A 21,565-nucleotide genomic window follows, 5' to 3' on the forward strand; every position below is an offset into this window, starting at 1 on the left:
GTGTACCATTCTAGGGAGTGGAGATAGGACAGTAAATAAGACAAGGTCCCTACTCTCATGCTGTTTCCAGTCTAGAGGAAGTAGGTAAATAATAAAGAATACATATATAAATAGATAATATAATTTTCAAATAGTTGTTAGCACTTTAAGAAATAATTATATAGGATACTTATGGGAGACTTCTTTTAGAAAAAGTGATCAAGGAAGACCTCTTAAAGGGGTCTAAGACCTAAACAACCGAGGTAAGAACATTCTAGGCACAGAATACAGAGATGGGAATACGCTTGGGATGAACGGGCAGAAGAGCCAGTGTGGCTGGAATGTCTTGTGGGGATGGGGAGGAGGAACAAGAGGAAATAATAACAGGGGCCAGATCATGTCCTATGAACCATAAGTAAGGACTGTGGATCTCACCTTATTTGTGATGGAAACTACCGGCAGATTTTAATGGCCATTATTGGCAGGGAAGTGTCAGGGTCTGATGTGCCATCTGAGAAGAGAACCTGGAATTCTTGGGATGAAAACTGGCGGCTGGGAGACAAGGAAGGAGGCTGTGGCAGCAGTTTGGGCCAGGGATGTTCCTGGTGTGGAGGAAAGTTTGCTCAGGGTTGATAATAGATTCCACCAAATTCCTTTTGTTTGGACACTATTCCAACAGGACATGCTGTTGGATTGGATGTGAGGCTACAGGGGAAGAAAAGGCATCTTTCAGGGTTTTATTCTGAGCAGACTGTGGTGTTATTAATGAACTGGGGTGGGGACTGCTTTGGGATGGGAAATCAAGAGTGAGGTTTTAGACATGTTGAAATACACAGTGGATATTAGAACCCACGTGGGAGCATCAGTGGGCAACTGGATATTCAACTGAGGACCTCTGGGCAAAGGTGAAGGTTGAACAACCAGATTGAGAGCCATCAAGGCGTAGTTAGTATTTGAATTCACAGAACTGAAAGACACTGCTAAGGAGACAATGCAGAAGAGGAGCAAGAGCTGTGTCCTGAGGCTCTGTGATATTAAGAAGATAAACACAAGCAGAGAAACCAGCAAAGGTGACTGGGGGAAAATAGCCTGTGAGGGGGGAGAAAACCAGTGTGTAACACAACACATTGCTTGGCACACAGTACACATACCATACAATCTGCATGGATGACCCGGCTTCGCCTCCTCTGTGTGCCTCTTCGTCTCGTCTCCCACTGCTCCTCCGCCCCACCCTACACTCTAACCAGACCCAATGACACTGCAAGTCCTCAGATACACAAGACACACATCTATCTATGTCTTTGTGTATTTGCATGTGTTCTTCCCTCTGCGTCAAACACCTCCTCCCTTCTGCGTCCACTTCCTCTGCCCACTGTGAAAGCGATGCCTGCTCTTGAGAAACCCCGTGCGTGCCAGGCAGGGGGAGTCCCCCTTCAGAATGCACTCAAGGGACCAGGGGCTTACTTAATTAGAGTCCTTATTCCACTGTGTTAGGATTCGAAATTATCTTTATCTTCCAGCAGATTTTGAGCAAGTTGAGGGCAGGGATGGTATCTCTTATTTCGGTATCTCTCTTACCTAATGTAGGGCCTCACAATAGTAGTCATGTAACAAGTGTAATGTTTTTTTAAACAAATACATGAATATGTGAGGATCAATTCAACTTTCCAATCAACTTTAAGTTGTTCCTCCTCCCCTGAAAGTCCGTGAGCAGGTCTCTGGTTAGCTCACCGACCCCCCACCTCAACGCACCCCCTCAGAGCTCTGCTTTGCGCTCCTTCTACTGAAGCAGAAGAGGCTCTGTCTGTACACATCACACCCATGTTTTATACAGAGAAGCCTCCTCTGTCAGGGCTTTAGAAACATAGCCATTTCATCACAGTAACCGTTTAGATATCATCGGTGAGAGGAGATAAAAGCACACAGCGTGGGTCAAGGCCCGTCGTTACGGTTTCTTAGCTGTCAGCCTCGTTCAGCAGCTGTATGTAACATGGTCCTGTTCTTTTGAAAATATTTCAAAGATCCTGCAAAAATGACAAAGAACTGAAATAATCTCATTGGATCACAGTGCTACTCAATCAGTGTCATGTTTAGCAATGAGGCAAAGCTTCCAAAGCTGCCGCGTTCCCCGCCGGCTGCCACCAAACACCGGTGTGACACAGCGGGGATGTGGCCCCAGGCCCTGTAGCTGGAGTTCTGAAACCAGGACAGGTAACTGTTTCTAGTCTCACTTGTAAACCAATGGCCATAGGAAGGTGTAAGAAAGGTTCATGGTGAATGGCCCTAAACATACAAGGAACACATTTAGCCTTGGGGCTACTGTTAACAGCTAAAACCTGAACTTAGTTAAGAATAAAATTAAAAAGAGGGCTCATGTTCCTGTCGTTCATCCTTCCTGAATCCTGGTACAATGGTAAAGAGTGTCAAGTCACGTTTTTTCAGTGTGGGAACTAATTATCTTGTAAATGGCACAGTATTTTCAGTCATTTTAGTTGAACCTTCAGCCTTTGCCCAGGATGTGTCTTATGACATGTCCCTTGTCATTAGTTTTGCTGAAATCTGCTACCTTTAAAATATACTAATAAAGAGAAAAAACACTGAAGAGTGATAGAGGAAATCTGGAAAGAAGGCTAAGGAAAGCAATAAAAACGTAACAGGATTAAAATATACTGCCCTTAAGAACTTTACAGGAATACATATCAAGGGATGATTTTAGCAGAAACTGGAAAATATACTTAGGGCAATACGGTAGTAAGAAATCTTGCATTTCCCCCTCATTATGAGAAACTTGACAAGGAACTTGTTAGGTAAAGACATGGTAATGAGATAATTTTCTTTTTAAAAACATTTATCTTCATTGTTGGAAGTATTATAGATGCCCCCCTTTTCCTCCACGGACCCCCTCCATCCCATTCCCCCACCCCCGCCACTTTCATCGCACTATTATCTGTGTCCATGGGTTATGCATATATGCATATAAGTTCTCTGGTTAATTGGTAATGAGAAAATTTAGTTGGGACTGAAAAATGACTTAAACTGGGGATATAAGTTCAGGCAAGGAATTCAACATCCAAGCCAATCATAACTAGGCGTTCTCTCTTCCCATCATGGCTTAAATTGCTGCAGCAGGAATTTAGATTAGACATAAAGAAAATGTGCTCTGATTGAAATGATTGCAAGACATCGAAATGGGTCACCTAGGAGAGTTTTAGAATATTCTTTCTTAGCAATTGCTAAAAACAGAACTGGTTCTTAGGGATGGCCCTAGGCGAAAGCGAAGAGTCATGCTCACAGACAGCACAGCAGAAGACAGCCTTAACAATGACTGAGTCCAGAGGTTCTCCCAACTTGTCTGCACATCGAATCACCTGGGGATCTTTACAAAATTCCAAGGCCCAGACCATGGCCAGGGCCAATGAAATCACAGTCTGTGCGGTGGGACACAGGCAGCTGGAGTTTTGGAAGTTCCCCAGGTAGTTCCAATGGGCTGCCAAATTAGGGTACCATGGATATAATCTAATGATCTCAAGTTACAGATGAAAAAATTGAGGCCCAGAGTGAGGAAGGGGTGTTCCCCAGCCTGCCAGGGTCGTGATGACAGAGGGGAATGAGGACTCAAGTCTCTTAACCTTGATCTGATACACAGGGAATGTTTTAAGAAAAGAAGAAAAACAACATATTTTATGTTTATGAAAGCAATACATTATCATTAGAAATAAGTTTTTTAAAAAACCATTGAAATTGCCAATAAAAATGAATCATCTCTCCATCTTACTGTTCTGAGATAGATTATTGACACTTTTGCATTACCTTCTACTCTTTCCTCTAAGTCCATTTGTCCTTTTAAGTGTTTGTAAAAGTTAGGCTCTTCCCTTTGAGAATGGCAGTAGGCTGTCTGGAAAGTCACGAAGCTAGAGGTACAGAGGGTGCTTGGGGAAACTGGGCCACATTCTGCTCTTTTCTCTCCCTCCTTCGATGGACACACAGCATGAGGCTCCATCTTTCCTGACTTCTGCATTTAGCCCGAGAATCAGATGGGTTTGGACTATGTAAGTCCTGAGCAAGGATGCAAAGCCCAAGCGTAAAAGGCCTGCCTTGTGGAGTTAGTGTCATCAACAGCTGCACACCCATCAGAGGGACTCCGGAGGGAGCTGGATTGAGAAGCTGCACTGACTCCATTCCTGTGGCCACTTCACCTCCATGATGCTAGGGACCCTTGCCTGAATAAGTCAGGGCCTCTACCTAAGTTTGTAGTGTTCTGTGTGTATGTGTGTGCACATGTGTGTGTTCCCACTCACCCCAAGCAACCTAATGGATGAAAAAGCTATTATTTTGAATTGGGTATATCTTTATTATTGGTCCAAATAATCACTGTAATTTGGTAAACTCATAAAATCAAACTTCACTAATAAAATAAATAATTCCAATTTTGGAGACCAAATGGTATTATTGCCACCTGACCAGTGCAACCTAAAACCTAATTTATAAGGTGACCCTTAAATCTGATGGTGTCAGTTTAATGTCTGTTCACCTTAGGTAGAGAACAGATGCTTTAGTATAAAAAAAAAAAAGGCTCGTTTTGAAAAGGAAGACTATCTTTAGAAAACCAAATGGGTCATAAGGAATGACTTAGTCAAGGAAGTGGCTAACTTCCAATGTAGCTTTACCAAGTGTAGTTTCTACTTGGGGGAGGGCTTCAGTAAACACCCTGTTACCATCACAGAAAGTCAACACACTCAGACTGGTTTTAATTATTTGGTGAAAATCAAATCCTTTTTTGAATTTTTATTTAAAGGTAGAGTGATCTACCTACTTTTGTCCTGCAGTCAGATCAGGGGGTTGATCCTGGGTTTGCATTTTCATGCTAGACATGTGCACAGCACAGAACATTTGACTGCTCGTCCCTTTGCTGTGCTTGCCCAAGCTTTTTGATATAGGAAGCACATGGTGTTTAATAACCATAATAATTTGTTTTGGAGGCTTCACTTGATGTTATTTATTTATCTATTCATCCATTTTTTACTCTTTGGATACAAGGTAGCTAAGATAGAATAAGCTTCTAAATTTTTTATTCTCCAATCTCACCACACAATTCAAGTTTTCACAGGAAATCAAATTCATCTCCAATTATTTCCATGTGGCTCATATATAGCATTGATCATTTTAATACCTCTCTGCCTTTTACTTACTCTCTCTCTATGCCTCCAGCCCTCTTGGCCCAGTAAAGGTAGCTACTGTTGTCAGGGATTGATGTATATTTCAAAGAATATCAAGTAATTTTAATATAAATTAAAATCAATATGTTAAATAAAGATATCTGAGGTAGGATGAAATTTGAGGAAAGAAAATAAATACATTTCCAAACCAAATATATGTATGTTTTACAGTTCTGTTTCTCTGGAGAACTCTGACTAATACAAGATCTAAGAATATGACAGCAACCGATTATCTGGGAGGAAGGGGTAGACACTGGTTATCCTCATGAAAAAGAATCGCTTTATTGGATCTCTTATCCTTTGAGACAACATGGAGGGACCAGGAGAGTATTATGCTAAGCGAAATAAGCCAATCAGAGAAAGCTAAATATCACATGACCTCTCTTATTTGTGAAATATAATGAACAAAATAAGCTGATGAACAAAATAGACCCAGAGACATAGAAGTAGGGTACAGACTGACAAACCTTAGAAGAGGGCGATGAGGGGCAGGGGACAGATAAACCACAGAACTTATATGCATGTATACATAATCAGTGAACACAGACAACAATGCTGGGGGTGGGGTGGGGAGGAGGTGTCTAAGAGAGAAAAAGGAGAAACATCTGTAACAAAAATAAATAAACAAAAAGAATTGCTTTCTTAATCATCAGGAAGTATTTGTGTATTGAACATCAACTCATACCCATTGTTGCATGGTATATTATATGTGTTAGTCGAATAGATAAAGGAAATTCAAGATGCCCCTTTGCTCACAGAGAGTTTTCTGATTCTCCGCCGAACTCTGTATAGTTGTGCGTTTGAAATTCTATTTACTAAATCAATGAGCAGTTTAAGTGTTTGTCATCAGAAAATCATTCAGTATTTTAATTTTATTTTATAAAAAGTCTTCTAAGCCCTGGCCGGTTTGGCTCAGCAGTTAGAGTGTCAGCCTGTGGTCCAGAGAAACCCGGGTTCGGTTCCTGCTAAGGGCATGTACCTCGGTTGCAGTTTGTCCCCGGCCCTGGTTTGTCGTGCAGGTGGAAGCCACTCGATGTGTCCCTTTCACATTGATGTTTCTCTCTCTTTTCCTCTCTCTCCCTCCCATTCTATCTGAACAAAAAATGGAAAAAAATGTCCTTGGGTGAGGATTTAAAAAAAAAAGTCTTTTAAAAGCAAAATGGCAAGGTAGCTCTACTGACTTGAATACAAAGCTAAAGACTAGAACTACCCATACATTTATCAAAAGTCACTGTATAATAATTTTTATCTATGCTTTATGTTGTTATGGAAATCAACTTTTGTTTGTTAAAAGTGTAAAGAAATCAAATCAATGTAAGAGCAAAGGAAATTTTGCCGGCTTCCTGCTGAATGCACAACACGTCGAACCTTCTCGTAATCTAGCTACAATTTGACATGGGAAGTGTATTAGCTACCTTGACATTCTGAGCTTTGGAAAATCTGTATCAATTAAGATTCTTTCAATATTGCCCAAAGAATATTTTCAGAAGATTTTCTCTTTTTTGGATATTGAATCTAACTAAGAATGATTTAAGTAGTGGTTAGTTCATTAATCTCTTCCACCCACTTCAAAGAGGTGACACTGTCCCAGAAAGCAAAAGGAAGTATGAGGGGGTGGTGAAGACAAATAATCTTCTTGGGAGGAGGGTACCCAAGTCAGTAAGTAGCTTCTCACATAATCCTATATTAAAATCAGTTACTAGAATGGTCTTCAATTTTCTTCAGTCATTTACTATTTCTGAGGTGCCTATCTGATCTATGGTATATACAGAGATTAACTTCAGGTGAAACAAAATTTCTATATGAAAATAATTTTATTTTTGACACTATTACAGATATCCCCCATTTTCCCCCTCTTTGACCCCCCTCCACCCAGCTCCTGCCCCTCCCCCTAGTCTTTACCACTTTGTTGTCTGTGCCCATGGGCTATGCATATGTGTTCTTTGGCTAATCTCTTCCAATTCCTACCCACTCATCCATCCCTACCTCCTTTCCCGCTGAGATCTGTCAGTCTGTTCCATGTATCCAGGCCTCTGGTCCCATTTTGTTCATTAGATTCCACATATAAGTGAGACGATGTGGTATTTGTCTTTCTCCAATTGGATTAATATATGAAAAGAATTTTTAAGTTTATGTCACTAGAACTGGGATTAGCTATTGTGTTGGTTTGAATATGGCATCCCCTCACTAAACTTAACCCAGAAAAGGTCTCCTGTATTTTTAGAACAAGGAATTAGTAGTTAGCCTTAAACTCTCACTATCCCTTGCTTAAACAGTAATTACCAATTTGCCTGTGCTTTTTCATAAAGTGCTGCAGGAAGAAAAGTCAGCCTGAAGCCTGAAGAGAAGTTATCTTGAGGACTGTGTCCTTTGAGGTAGGACATAGACAAGGAAAGTTGGGAGGTAGCTTTCAACGAGGCTTTTCAGGAAGAGAGGTCTAGGTGCTACGAAGAAGACAAAGCAAGTCCCTGACCAGATCTTTGGTGAAAGGATGGACGTGCCCTTAAAGAACCCATTGTCACAGAAAGGTCTGTTCATTCTCCCTTGGGGATCAGAGAAGATCAACTGAGGACCAGTAGAAATGAGAGAGGGAGGAGATAAAAACATTACAGTGTAGGGTGAATGAGTACCTTGTTTCTGTGCTCAAAGGGTAATCTCCCAATTTCTGTAGTACTGAAATGTGTTGGGGATGGAGATGGGGGAGGGAGTAGTGGAGTAGAACCAGGCATGGGGCTGAGAGGAGCAGAGCAATGCCTATCTGCTTAGCAAATTACTCAATACCATAGCAACTTAAAAAACATTTAGTATTCATACCGTTTCTGAAAGACAAGGATTTGGGAGTAGTTTAGCTGGGTGATTCTGACTTGGGATCTCTCATGAGGTTGAAATTAAGCTGCTGGCTGGGACTACAGTTATTTCAAGATTCATCTGGGTCTGAGGGACCCACCTACAGGATGACTTATGTGTGGCTGTTGGCTGGGCCTCAGGTCCTTGCTGGCTATTGGTAGAATGCTTTGGTTCCTCACCTGCTAAAGGTTCTCATGACATGGAAGCTTCTTCCAGGGCAAGTGATGAGAGAGAGAGAGAGAGAGAGAGAGAGAGAGAGAGAACGAGGAGGAGGCCACGGGACCTTGTATGACCTAATTTGTCAAGTCACACGCCATGACTTTCACTTTATTCTATTAATTAGAAGTGAATCACTAAACCCAGCCCACACTCAAGGGGAGGAGAATTAAGCTCCATATTTTGAAGGAAGTATCAGAGAATTTGTGGACATTTTAAACGATCATAAGCAATATCCAACGTGAAGCTCAAAGTGAAGAGAACTGGGGCATGAAAAGAGTTCAGAGCTCTAGAATTTAATAGGCTCGATTAATTAGCCAGAAGGATTTCAAGTTACGCTTCCTGTTCTTTTTCTTGCCTCTGACCACACTTCCCTTTGCCCATGCGTCTTCATTTTTCCCCGTTCACATACTCCGTTACTCTTTTCCAAAATTTGCTCGCAAGAATACCTCCCCCCGGGTCAAGGCAGAGCTATGAAAACACTGATTAAAATGCATGCAGTCATTACACTAATACCGGAGCCAAGGGAAACGTGACTTTGAGGTCAAGGGCACAAAGTTCATCTGCCATTAGTCAGTAAGTTGGTGATGTTTTTAAAGCGCTCATTAGAGAAGAGATGCTTAGATGAAATAGATGCATTAGAGGAATAAATTGTTATTTTTGCTCATGTATTTATTCAGCTAAACTTTGTGGGGCCTTGCTCTGCACAAGACTCTGAAAGGGCTGAGAACACAAAAAGGATGAGACACAGTCCTGCCTGTAAGAGGTCAATGTCTAGTGTGGAGATGGACTTGTAAAACCACAATAGCTGTACCACGTGGTAAGCGATACTTAAGTGATCGCCTGAGCTGCTTACACCTGTGATTCTTCTAGCTCTTTAAGGGCAGAGACAGTCTTACTCGGTTTTCTATTTCTAGCACCCTGCACAGTGCCTGGCCCATAGAAGAATTTAAAACAGGTCTGATGCGAATGGATCAAAAAGCTGTGGTACATATACACAATGGAGTACTATGCAGTGGTAAGAAAGAAAGATCTCTTATCCTTTGAGATGACATGGAGGGACCTGGAAAGTATTATCCTAAGTGAAAGAAGCCAAGCAGAAAAAGACAAGTACCACATGATCTCACTTATATACGGAATATAATGAACATAACAGTCTGAGGAATACAGTAGACCCAGACACATGGAAGTAGGGCACAGACTGACATCCCTCAGAAGAGGGGATGGGGGGTGGGGGGGTGGGAGGAGATAAACCACAGAACTTATATGCATGTATGCATGACCAATGGACATGGACAACTAAGCCGGGGACAGGGTGGAGGGGGGGTGGGGGGTGCCAATGGGGTAAAAAGGTAAAATATCTGTAACAAAAAAATAAATAAATAAAATTTAAAATAAATAAATAAATAAATAAAACAGGTCTGATGAATTTAAAGCAAGACTAACTAGCTAAACACAATACCAGATGCTGACTGGCTCTTTCCCTCCCTGCTGAAGAGTGATAAAGGAAGTATTTCTGGTGTGCGGCTGCAGGCCTGCCGGCTGCCTGCACGGCCTTCTCCCTCCTCCACGGTTCCCTCTAGGGATCGCCCTTCCTGGAAGGCAGCTTCAGGCGTCAGAGTCCTAGGGCTCCTTCCCTGCTTCCCACCACTGCGCCTGCCTGTGCATCCTGCCTAGTGACCCACTGTAGCTGACAGTGCGCGTAGGCTGCTGGCTGGGAAGAAAACCCTCGAGGAAGCATGGAGGAAGCTCCTCTCCATTCTTGTTCAGGGAAGATGCATTTCTTTAAAAAGCCCCAAATAGAAATTTTTGGCTCTTTGTCCTAAAATTACAATACTTTGAGCAGAGATAAATTTGCAGTGATTTTTCAATAAAATGTAAGATGGGGAGGCAAAAAAGCCTCACCCATACAAGGCCTCACTGGACCTAATGGCTCAACTTGAGCTCGAGCAGTGTCGGCCTTTGCACAGACAGTGCCCAGGTCATTTATGATATGCAATACATGTGCACGCGGGGTTCGCGGTCTTTTCTCCAGTAGAAGATGTTGCACTTTAGGACATTTTAGCTCAAACATTAGGTGAATGGCATGCAGTCAGGTGTTACTTAGTGTAAGTAAACACTCATTTGTACCATGGAATATACAAGATATGCCCGATATTACTTCACGGCAAGATTGATTGGTGCTACCTGCATTCTCGCAAGTGAGACCAAGACAGCCACAGAGGGCAATGCTTTACCACAGTCCCTGGCGGAAACCTGCATGCCACGGACAGAATCGTTTGTTTATATTAGCTATGAAAATGCAGAGACTCAGTTATATTAGGAGGTGATATGGCACTTTCTGTGCAATGACAGACAGACAGATTTGCCCACATTAGGTGATTAATAATCAGCTATCCATCCATTAACTCAAAATATATTTACTGAATACTTACTAGGTACCAGACATCATCCTAGATACTGAGGTACGGTGGTAAATAAGAAACAAAGACCCCTTTCTCACGAGAGCCACATTTTAAAGCAGAAAGACAGATAACAAACAGAAAAATAAATCAAAACTAACAAGAAAAGACCAGTGATAAATCTAAGGAGGAAAAACAACACTGTAGGTGTTGTGATAGCTACAGGGTGGGCAGGCTCAGCCTTTTGGAGGTGCTGACATTAAAGCTAAAACTTGAACGACAAGAAGGGACCTGCAGCAAGGGTCTGGGGGGAGAATGTTCCTTGAGGAAAAGGAGCCCAGTACCCCTGCAGCTCATGAAGGTCCCAAGGAGCAGAAGGAGTTGGAAAGGGGACCAGCCACCAGGTCATCAGGCAGGATGACGACAAAAAATAAGTAAAATAAAATAGCATTTAAAATGGAGTAGACTGTGAAATAGAAAGGATATTGAAGTCAGATGATATAAAATATAAAATGGACACTTTGGAAAAATTCAGTTTAGAAAATGGCTTTTCTCTGGGTCTTAACTAGTGTTTGGAACTATCTGTCTCTGATGGGGCCGATCTGCAACACCATTTTTTTGTTTGTCTCGAAGTGAAGAATGGGGCACTGTTAGCTCTTCCAAGTATCTGATATCCCTCTATAATATCTATAACTTAACCACTTTTCTTGGTTACCAACATAATGCATGTTTATGATGGAACATCTGGAAAATACAGATAAACTAAGAGACGAAATAAAATATTCCAAATCCAGCCATCCAAGAATACTAGTGTTAACATTTAAAGAGTATATACTCTTTACACTTATATACTGCAGCGATTCAGAATATGGGCTCCGAACTCTGGGTGAAACTCATGACTTTGTCGCTGGCTAAAGGAGGGAGGTTCACTTTTCAATCTATCTTAATTGCCTATAAAGTGACACATAACTGTCTGCAATCTCTCTAAGCCTCAGTTTTCTCATCTGCAAAACGAGAACAGCAGCATTACCTTCGTCATAGGACTGCTGTGAGGGTTAAACGGGAAGCCCTGTAATGTCCCCGACTTGGCGCCTGGAACAGCACGTACTTGAACATGTTAGATGTTATGTTATTATTGTTTTACAAAGTTGGGAGTGTATGGCAGAACTGTCATATAAATGATTGTTCCAATTATCCCTAGACATTGTTACATGATCTTGAATAGTTTTCATAATGTAGTTTTAATGGTTACATAGCATTTTACCATAGAGATATAATTTAGTTAATTCTCTAACATAAGATACTTAAGCTGTTTGTAATTTTTTACCATTTAAAGCAGTTCTATAGATAAAATACCGCAAACGTTCTTTACTATTTCTCTAGGGTAAAATCTAAGAAATGGCTGGGTCAAGGGCATGTATATTTCCAAGATTTGGATGCATTTTATGATATGGTCTTTGAATTTAGATCATACCCTGGATAAGAATAATAGCAGGAAGTAAATGGTCCACATTTGTGTGTGGCATGTGGTCTGATTTACCATTAGCTTAGTGAAACACTCCCTGCCCCCCACCTTTTTTTTCTCCACACCCGTTCCCACCTTCTGGTCAGCATCATCCTCCCTCGTTCCTTAGGGAAGCTCTCAATTCCAGGCTTCCAGCCAAGCCAATTTGTTTACAATGTTCTTATTTGCTGGGAATTCTGTACTTACTATTCATAGGTTTTAGTATATTAGAAATCCAATTCTTCATCTTACAGATGAGGAAACTAACGCAGAGGGAGCAAGTGGTCTGTGCGAGGTGGTCATCTGGTCTATGCTACTGTTCGATGGCTAATGAAGTCCGGCCCGTTGTCTCTAGGACCTCTTTCAGCAGTCGGCCCGTGGACAGTCAGCCATCCTTGTTGAATGGGTGACTACTTGAAGTAACTTTCAGTCTCCTAGGATTTTGTAGCTGGATAGGACCACGCAAGTGTGGAAACGGAGGCCTATATTGTTGATGAAATTAAGCTATTAGAGAGAAGTTGAAACAACTACTAGGAGAAGCCAGGAGAAGACAAGTGTTCGAGGGGTGAGGTGGGCATCACAGAGAAGGGATTCAACTCATGCTGCCCTGTTCCGGAGAGAGCAAAGCCAAGACTAACAAGACTGGAAGTTGCTGGGAGGCCAATTTCAGCATAATACAGGGTAGAGATTTTTAACAGCTAGGACTGCCCAAAACTGAAATAGGTTTTCTTGAAAAGAAGTGAGGTGCCCCTAACTAGAAGTGTTCAAGTAGAAACAGGGTATGTTTGAATAAATAATTTGGCCCAAGTATGCTTGAACAGGGGGAAAAAAAAAGTTTTGTGAGCTTGGTTGGAATAAATAACTTTAAGGTCTCTACCAACACTATGATGAAATGATTTTGTGAATATATATATCTATTTCTATATATCACACACATACATGTACAGATGGATAACTTTTGTCTTGTTGATATGTTACTTGAAATTTAGTCTTTTGAGTGTGAATCCGTTGTGTTTCTCATTTGAAATGAGACCAGATAAATTCTGTCTTTACTGACCCAAGATTCTCTGGTTTTAAATAATCTTCTTTTTACTGCTAATCCAGTGTACTACACACAGTAGGAGTTCAAAAGATAAATTTAAATTAGCTCTTAAGTCTGGAAAAAAAATCGACATTTAAGATATACTGAGCTGTAGGCTCCATGCAGTGGACAATGTGGTCTTAGCTAGTCTCAAATAAATCAGTTCATCACAATCAAGAGCTCTATATATGCATTAATTTTTTTAAACAATTTTTTTCTTTACTGATTTGAGAGAGAGAAGAAGTGAGAGGGAGAGAGAGAGATAGAAACATTGATGAGAGAGAACATGGACTGGCCGCCTCCTGCACGCCCCCTACTGGGGATTGGGACCACAACCTGGGCATGTGCCCTGACGGGGAATTGAACTGGTGACCTCTTGGTGCATGGGTCAACACTCAACCACTGAGCCACACTGGCTGGGCTATGCATTACATTTTTTTAAGATAAAAAATGTTAATATTTTAAAAAAAGAAATTTGGTGAGATTATATTGTGATGAGATAAAAAGTGTACTCATATTGGGTTTCTGAATGATGATACAAAATTATAGCTGGAATTATTTCCTAGAATATAAAGAATATTTTTACTATTAAACTGGAAATGTGATTTAATTGCACTTCAAGTATGGAGTTACTGAAAGACTGCTCACAGCATAATAATTTCATCCTAATTCTAGTGGTAAGACAGCCACATAAATGAATCATATTACAGGAACACTTTGATTTTTAAGATTTCTTATCAGTAACAGACATGTAGATCCTGGCAAGTTCCTACTTGGGTTTGGTGGAAAGCTGCACTCTCAAGTAGCAATCTACACAGTGCTGATGGGTGTCACAGGTGGCATCTGTGAGGCACTCTTCGTGCTTCTGACCAGGGAGAAAGTGGACAAAAAACAGCAAAGATTGTGCTTTTAGGCTTTCCTTCCTGTTTCCTTCCTTCCTTCCTTCCTTCCTTCCTTCCTTCCTTCCTTCCTTCCTTCCTTCCTTCCTTCCCTCCCTCCCTCCCTCCCTCCCTCCCTCCCTCCCTCCTCTCTTTCTTTCTTTCTTTCTTTCTTTCTTTCTTTCTTTCTTTCTTTCTTTCTTTCTTTCTTTCTCTTTAGAAGGCTAAATAAGAAAATTAATGTTCAAGTTAAGTACCTCATTTGACTTATCAACATTGTCATTGGGATACTCTTTTATTTTTATTTTATAAATATTTTTTTTTACTTTTCAATTATAGTTGACATTCAATATTATATTAGTTTCAGGTGTACAGCATAGTGGTTAAACATTTATACAACTTATGAGGTGATCTGCCCAATATTTCAAGTACCCACTTGACACCATACATAGTTATTACAATATTATTGACTACATTCCCCATGATGCACTTTATATCCTTGTGATTATTTTGTAACTACCAATTTGTACTTCTTAATCCCTTCACCTTTTTACCTATCCCTCCAACCCCCCTCCCACCTCTCAACCATCAGTTTGTTCTTTGTATATGTGAGTTTGTTTCTGTTTGTTCATTAATTTTGTTTTTTAGATTCAAAAAGATATGTGCACCTCTATGTTCAATGCAGCATTATTTACAATAGCCAAGATATAAAAGCAACCTAAGTGTCCATCAATAGACAACTGGATAAAGAAGATGGGGTATGTATATACAATAGAATATTAATTGGCCATAAAATATAAAATCTTACCATTTGTTTTGGATACTCTTAACAGTAAAAAATTATGGCTTGAGTCTAGATAGGCCCTTCATTGGCTGGACTATGTCAGCCATGCCTTTAGTTAGGGAAATGTATAATATTTCTAGGACAGTGAGACCGTCTATGTTTCAGACATTGTGTAGATGCTAGAGAGATAAAAACATCAGACATAAATTTTGGCCTCAGAGAGGCACAGAAAATGCATACATAGATTCACCATAGAGTGCAGATGAGGCTCGGAGTTCTCTCTGACCCAGGACTCTAGTTCCTGCTAATCTATCACCGAACTGGCGTAAGAGGTGACATCTATCAGTCACTCCTGGTAGGAAGTCAAAAGTTCTCTGGTACCAGATCTCATTTGAACAATCATAATCATGGTTATTTCATGTCTATATAGTAGGACCCATTTCATGTGTATGCTGCTAAAGTTTGATTGTCTGAATTCCACTCTTCAGAAACATGAAACAAAAACAATGTTATAACAGTTACCTCCACTGCTGCTTTCGCCCTTTCAAACTCCTCTTCTAAAGAGTGGTTTCTGGAGAGTAATGCACTTCCCCAGCGCTGTTCTTTGGTCAGCCGAGCCTGAAATAACCCAAACACATGGTATTATAACACTGGAATCCCACAACACGTAAGTACGGTTTTTCCTTTTCCCACATTCCCCTAGAGTTTAAGCAGCACCTGCAACTGATGTCACTTTTGGAGTACTTTGTGAGCACGAGGTTGCCCAGACTGGTGCCAAAATGTGTGTGAACACGCATGCGCGATTCTTCTAACAGATCTCCGGCCCGGTCATGTTCAAACCAATGCCCATCCCAACTTCCCAAAGGTCTTACTTTAATTGGTCTTGGAGCCAGGCGTTAATATTTCAGTAAGTCTCCCATATGAGTCTAACATGCAGCTAGAATGGAGGATCACCCCTGGAGGACTAGACCCAAAAGCGGGTATTCAAGCTTCCAGCTCGTTAGAAGGACCAGCCTCATGTAAAACTGTGGAAGCTGCAGAGTTGAAAGGTGGCAGTGAGGTCTTTCCCTTTAAATATGCAGCAGGTCCTCACGCTGGATTCTCTTTGCTCTGCCTTCCCTCTGTTGGCATGCATCCGTCTTGTGTCCCATTTCCTTAGGACGTTGCTCTCTATTCAATAAGTCACTTAGATAAAATCACGTCTCATTACGCCATCTGCTTTGTCACAATGAATAGGCAATGTGATACATGGCTTAGCTAAATGCAAATGTTTCCAGAAGACCCCTCCAAAGAGTCTGCTGGAATTTTTAAAAATGTTATTAATTTTTAATTTGACAAACAGTAAATACTTTCTTTTTGAAAAAAATCAATTATGGAAAATAACAGGTGCACTTCTAGACTATTTTCTTTGCAGTAACATATATATTTATGCACCCATAGACAGAATATCATAATGTGTTTCACAACTTTTTTTGAAACATAAACGACATGCTACTCTGTAGCTTACTTTTTTCTACTCAACAATATATGTTGGAGAGTCTCCACAATTAGTACTTGTACATGTACTCCACTCTTCCTGGGCATTTCCTGTAAGTACTGTGTACTCTAGTTTGTTCAGAACCCTCTCCGTGAGCATGCAGGATGTTTCCAAATTTCCTCCGTGCATTTGCGTGTTTTCCTGTCTATCTTCCGACCCTACTGTGGGATCCATGCAGGTGAGATTTCGTCTGGTGACTTTTGCACTGCCCGGACCGAGCCAAGGGGCTGACAAGTGATTCGTGCCCCGAGGATGTGGATGGATAGACTGTAGGGTGAGGGACTGTGCTGATAAGGCAGCTAGGCTTTGGGGAATAGGAGATAGGCTTGTGGCAGGAAATGCCCTGCCCGCCACCTTTTTTGGGGGTAGGGGATGTCTCCCTGGCCCATGTGTTAGATTGCTCTCTTGCAGGAATGCTCAACCCTGGTTTCTGTGGGAATTACTGGAAAAGGCCTGGGTCCCATCCTAGACCAATGAAATAAGAATCTCTGGGGCTAGGGCCTGGGCATTAAATGTTTGAGAGCCCCTCTGGTGGTTTTGAAAAGCAGTCATGTTTAAAAAACCACTGTTCTATAGCAAAACCGTACTCTTCACTCAGCACTTTTCACTTATAAAGCTCAGCTGCTTTTCATTCTTTCTCCACCATCACTGGTCCTGAAGAGGACGCCCCTTTTATTATTACACAGCAGTAACACTACATGTCAGACGCTGCTCCAAGTCCTTTAGACACTATAACTCATCTTGTCTTTTCAACAACCTGTCACGTAGGCATTATCGTCACCTCCATGACACTGAGGCACAGAGAGCTTAAGTGACTTGCCCACCGTCTCACGGCTGCTAAGCGGTGGGCCGGTGCTGCGGGCCGTGCCCAGGACTGCTGCCCTGTACCGCCTCTCGCGCCAAGTTGTGCTCCACTGGCTGTTCTAGGAGGATGCCGAATATAGAAAAGCTGTCCCTCAGAGGTGCATGCTTGGTCGAGGGAGTGAACCAAGAACCCCCCTAAGAACCGTGCGGGCTAAAAACAATAATGAAGTAATTATTCTAAACACTTCTGAGCATCAACAGCGGTATTTTGCTTTAATGAAGGTGGACGGTTTCTTTACTGAAACATTCTGTTTTCTCCTCCTTGATGTATTTACTGCTCTGTCCCTTGAGAATAGTAGGTGCTTCATCAATAGTAAATATTTGTTAAAAATATGCTGTCATCGAACAGATGAATGAATGAATTAAAGGTATTTCTCTCCCCATCTTCCAAGAGGTAACCATGTGTTCTCAGTCAAGGTTTCCTGGCCAATCGGGAGGCTAAAGAGAGGGTATAGGAGTTGGAGAGGGGACTTCTTTCTTGTCCTGTGCCTGGAGTGGCAGAGGTCTGTGTTAGCCAAGTCCTGGTTTTGGGGTGGGAGCGATGGCAGGCTGGCCTGGTAAGGGTCTAGTGAGGAGCAAGGCCTGGAACAGCTTGGGGTGCGGGCTCTGGGGCGACGCCTGTGGTGAGAATAGAAAGGGCGATGAGGGCAGTGGGGGCCTGTGGAGACATCAGCGCCTTGCTCTGGGCCAGGTCCAATGGGCCTGTGGAAGCTACCACCTGCTCCTAAACCAGACAATCCAGGCAGGGAGGGAAAATACACGTGAAATGAACCACCACAGGCGCTGGGGATTAGGCACAGCCATATCTTTTTTGCCGGCTGAATTTCCATTCAGCCCATTACAACCCTTGTCTGACACTCTTGGGTCACAATATTTGATGAACAAATAGAAAGGTGCAGATGGTTTACGACCTTTTGAGATCTGTAAATTGTTAGGATGCTACAGCCTGGGAGAAAAATTTACCCCGAAGGTGATATGGTATTTTTTGTCTTGTAGAATGTTGAACAGTCCTGTTTCTATCTTGGCAGACTTATTCTGGCATTTCTTTCCCAACTGGTTCTAGAAGTCTCCGTCCCCTAATCCTTTGCTTTAGGAACCAACTCTCTTGTCTTCCTGCTGGTTCCCTCATCGATGAAATAAACAAACAAGTGAATTCCAAACTGTGGCTACACGGTAAGACATGAACTTTGTGCATTTCTATAATGATGTCATGAATGAGTTATGAGTGGCATTAGGAGAAGGAAAAGAAAGCACCCAGGTTTTTGTCCCAAGCCACCTCCTTTTATTAGGGTTGCTGTTCACTGGTGAAACATGATCTGTCTTCCCTGTGAGCCTGACCTAACAGGGCTTCGTCACTGTCACCAGCCTCCCTTCATCAATGTTTTATGACCCAAGTGGATTATGAATCACAGGACGCAAAGGGTGCCATATACCAGGGAGGAGAGGAAAAATCTCTCTCCCAGGATTCTAGACTTACAGTCCATAGTCTCTTTACCACTTAAATCAGCAAGTATAAATCATATCTTACTGTGCAAGTGGAATTTTGTTTTGCTAGTACAATGGCTATTTAGGTAAGTGCTATTTTCCACATTATTAGAAAGGCTTTAGAGTATTAGTAAACAAATGCCATCCACCTCAGATTGTAGAGCCATATATTTTGCCCACAGAAGCATGAGATAAACATTATAAGATATAGGTAAATACTGAATGCAAACACAGGCAGTTTTCAAGCTGAGATTAGTATGCAACTAAAGATCACAGGCAAACGTGTGACATGGGAAAACATATGTGAGTAATGCTGGGAACCGCAGATACCACTTCAGCATTTACTGAGAGGAATGTAAAGTGAGGCTAGGACACCCCTGAGTGTGAGTTGTAGCTGTTTTGGTAGCACAGTAGATCTCTGCACCAGTAGTTCTCAGACTACAGTGGGCATCAGGATCACTTGGAGGTCTGGCTCAAATGCAGATTGCTGGGCCCTGCCCCTAGGGTTTCTGATTTAGTAGGTGGGGTGAAGGCCCAGAATCTGTGTTTTTTTTTTTTTTTTTTTTTTTTTTTTTTTTTTGTTTTATCCTCACCCGAGGATATTTTTCCATTTTTTGTACAGATAGAGTGGGAGGGAGAGAGAGGAAGGGAGAGACAGACAGAAACATCGACGTGAAGGGACACATCGAGTGGCTGCCACCCGCACGACCAACCAGGGCCAGGGACAAACTGCAACCGAAGTACGTGCCCTTAGCGGGAACCGAACCCGGGTCTCTCTGTACCGCAGGCCGACGCTCCAACCGCTGAGCCAAACTGGCCAGGGCAGAATCTGTGTTTTTGACAAGTTCCCAGGTGATATTGAGCAGGCTGGCGTAGGGAGTACACTATGAGAACTTCCGGTCTAGATACTGACATTATGTACATGTAGGTGAACTCTGTAGTTCACAAATGTACTCTGACATTTCTTTTCTTCTCTGCATGATTTTGAAAAAATGCTCCATGGTTACAGCAACCTCCTGGAAGCACCTTGGCTCTAAAAACAGCATTTTAATTGGTTTAAGCTAATTGGATTTTAGGGTATTGCACTCTCCAAGGAAAAAGGTATTTAGTTTCTTTAGCTGTTGGTTGCTCTGAATAAGCACGAGGTGAAGGAAAAGAAGAAAGAAATTAATAACCCTTCGAAAAGAATATTGTTTTATTTTCCTTATTCAAAATTATGATTATGATCAAAATTATGATTTGAACAGGACTGTATTTGTATCTGTGTTTGTCTTAGCATAACTTTGTTGGCTGATCTCAATGCAAGTTATTCATAGCTTCTCAGATATTGCCTCTGTCATTGTCAAAGATCTACCACCAAAACACATTTTAAAAGAGCTCCTTATCTTCTCAAGGGTAAAGGAAAGGAAAAAGGGATCTGCTTAACTGTAGAAGAAAAAAAATGTAACAATTAGCTGACTATGGATGACAATGTAGCATAGGCGTGAAAACCATAATCTCTGGAGTCAGACCGCCTTGAGCCAAATCCATGGACCACGAACTGGTGGCCTTGGACACATTACTTAATCTCTAGCATCCTCAGTATGCTCATCTGCCATGTGTATTCACTTATAAAATCCATATAAGAACTGAGTACAATAATTCATGTAAATACACACAAAAAAGGCTCCGTACATAGTAAGTGCTCAATAAAACTTGGCTTTTCTTATCATCTTCCTGGTCAGTACTTACCAAGTGTGACTTTAGAAATACATTAATCATATCTGTGCTTAGAGCACTTTTTTTCAGGGGTTAAAGGAGACTAATTGGATTTTTACATTAGAACAGCTAATTTAAACATTTACTTCACTGAGATGCTCAGATTTATTTTTCTTAATCAGCCAGCAGACATTTATCTTTGAAGGCATACAAAAGAAGCTCCACCTTACATGGAAAGAGCAAATTCTCAGAGCTTTGTGCAAGGAGGGAGCTACAGTTCCCATCTCCCTGAAACTATAAAGGTCTGCATTGTAGAACGTCAAGGCAAACCAGTGCCGATTTCAAAGAGATGGACAGTCTGTTACCATGGATAACTGAAAAGCACTTCTAAAACTAGCTTCAAAATGATCAAGAATTAAAATGTATCTTTCTGTTTCTCTACCCTTGAACCTTTAGCCACTACTTATAAATTATCACATTTGACAAGCATTTGTTGTTTCTTCTTTTTGTTAGCATTCTCTTGTTTGTTTTTTTTTTTTTTTTTTACTTCAGTAAGTATTGGTTTAGTACCTACTGTGTGCAGATTTCCTCTGGGGCTGAACATTTTCCAGTTTTCTTCCCTTCCTCCTTGCCTTGCTCCCCTGCCTTTCCTTTCTCATTTCCTCCCTCCCATCGCTGCTTGCTTCCCTCCTCGCGGGTAGCTCACTGTGTACGTCCAGGAGGGGCAGGGACTGTGCGTATGCTCTTGTACTGTCTTCCAATGAGCAAAACTATATATACAGTGGCTATCTAACTGTTTCTATTAGACATAAAGCTCTTGATGTTTCTTACAGTCAAATCCTTCTTTCTAACTTTTCACTGCCTCGCTATGGCTTTATGAATAGTAGACATTCAGTCTCTTGTTGAATTGGAATGGAATAAAAGGGAAGCCATCAACATTTCTAAGGGTAGGAGTTTGGGAATAGATTGGGCAGGGGGAGGCACAAAATTGCGTTTAGCTTCAGATCAGATGACAATCCTAACTTATCTTTAAAAATTTCTGGAAGAAAGTGATAAAGATTCTTTAAAATCACT

The 21,565-nt window shown here is 41.5% G+C and overlaps 1 protein-coding gene across 2 annotated transcripts in view; it reads right to left on the reverse strand.

Annotated features, from left to right (window-relative positions):
* The window catches only part of PEX5L (peroxisomal biogenesis factor 5 like), a 159,915-nt gene that overhangs the window by 36,001 nt on the left and 102,349 nt on the right, over positions 1-21,565 (reverse strand). For both annotated transcript variants that reach the window (XM_036243408.1, XM_036243409.1), the window contains one exon: positions 15,430-15,525. In XM_036243408.1, the coding sequence (XP_036099301.1) occupies positions 15,430-15,525 (96 nt within the window). The remainder of the gene's footprint in view (positions 1-15,429; positions 15,526-21,565) is intronic.

This window comes from Molossus molossus, unplaced genomic scaffold (assembly GCF_014108415.1).
Source record: "Molossus molossus isolate mMolMol1 unplaced genomic scaffold, mMolMol1.p scaffold_m16_p_5, whole genome shotgun sequence".
Lineage (NCBI taxonomy): Eukaryota > Metazoa > Chordata > Mammalia > Chiroptera > Molossidae > Molossus > Molossus molossus.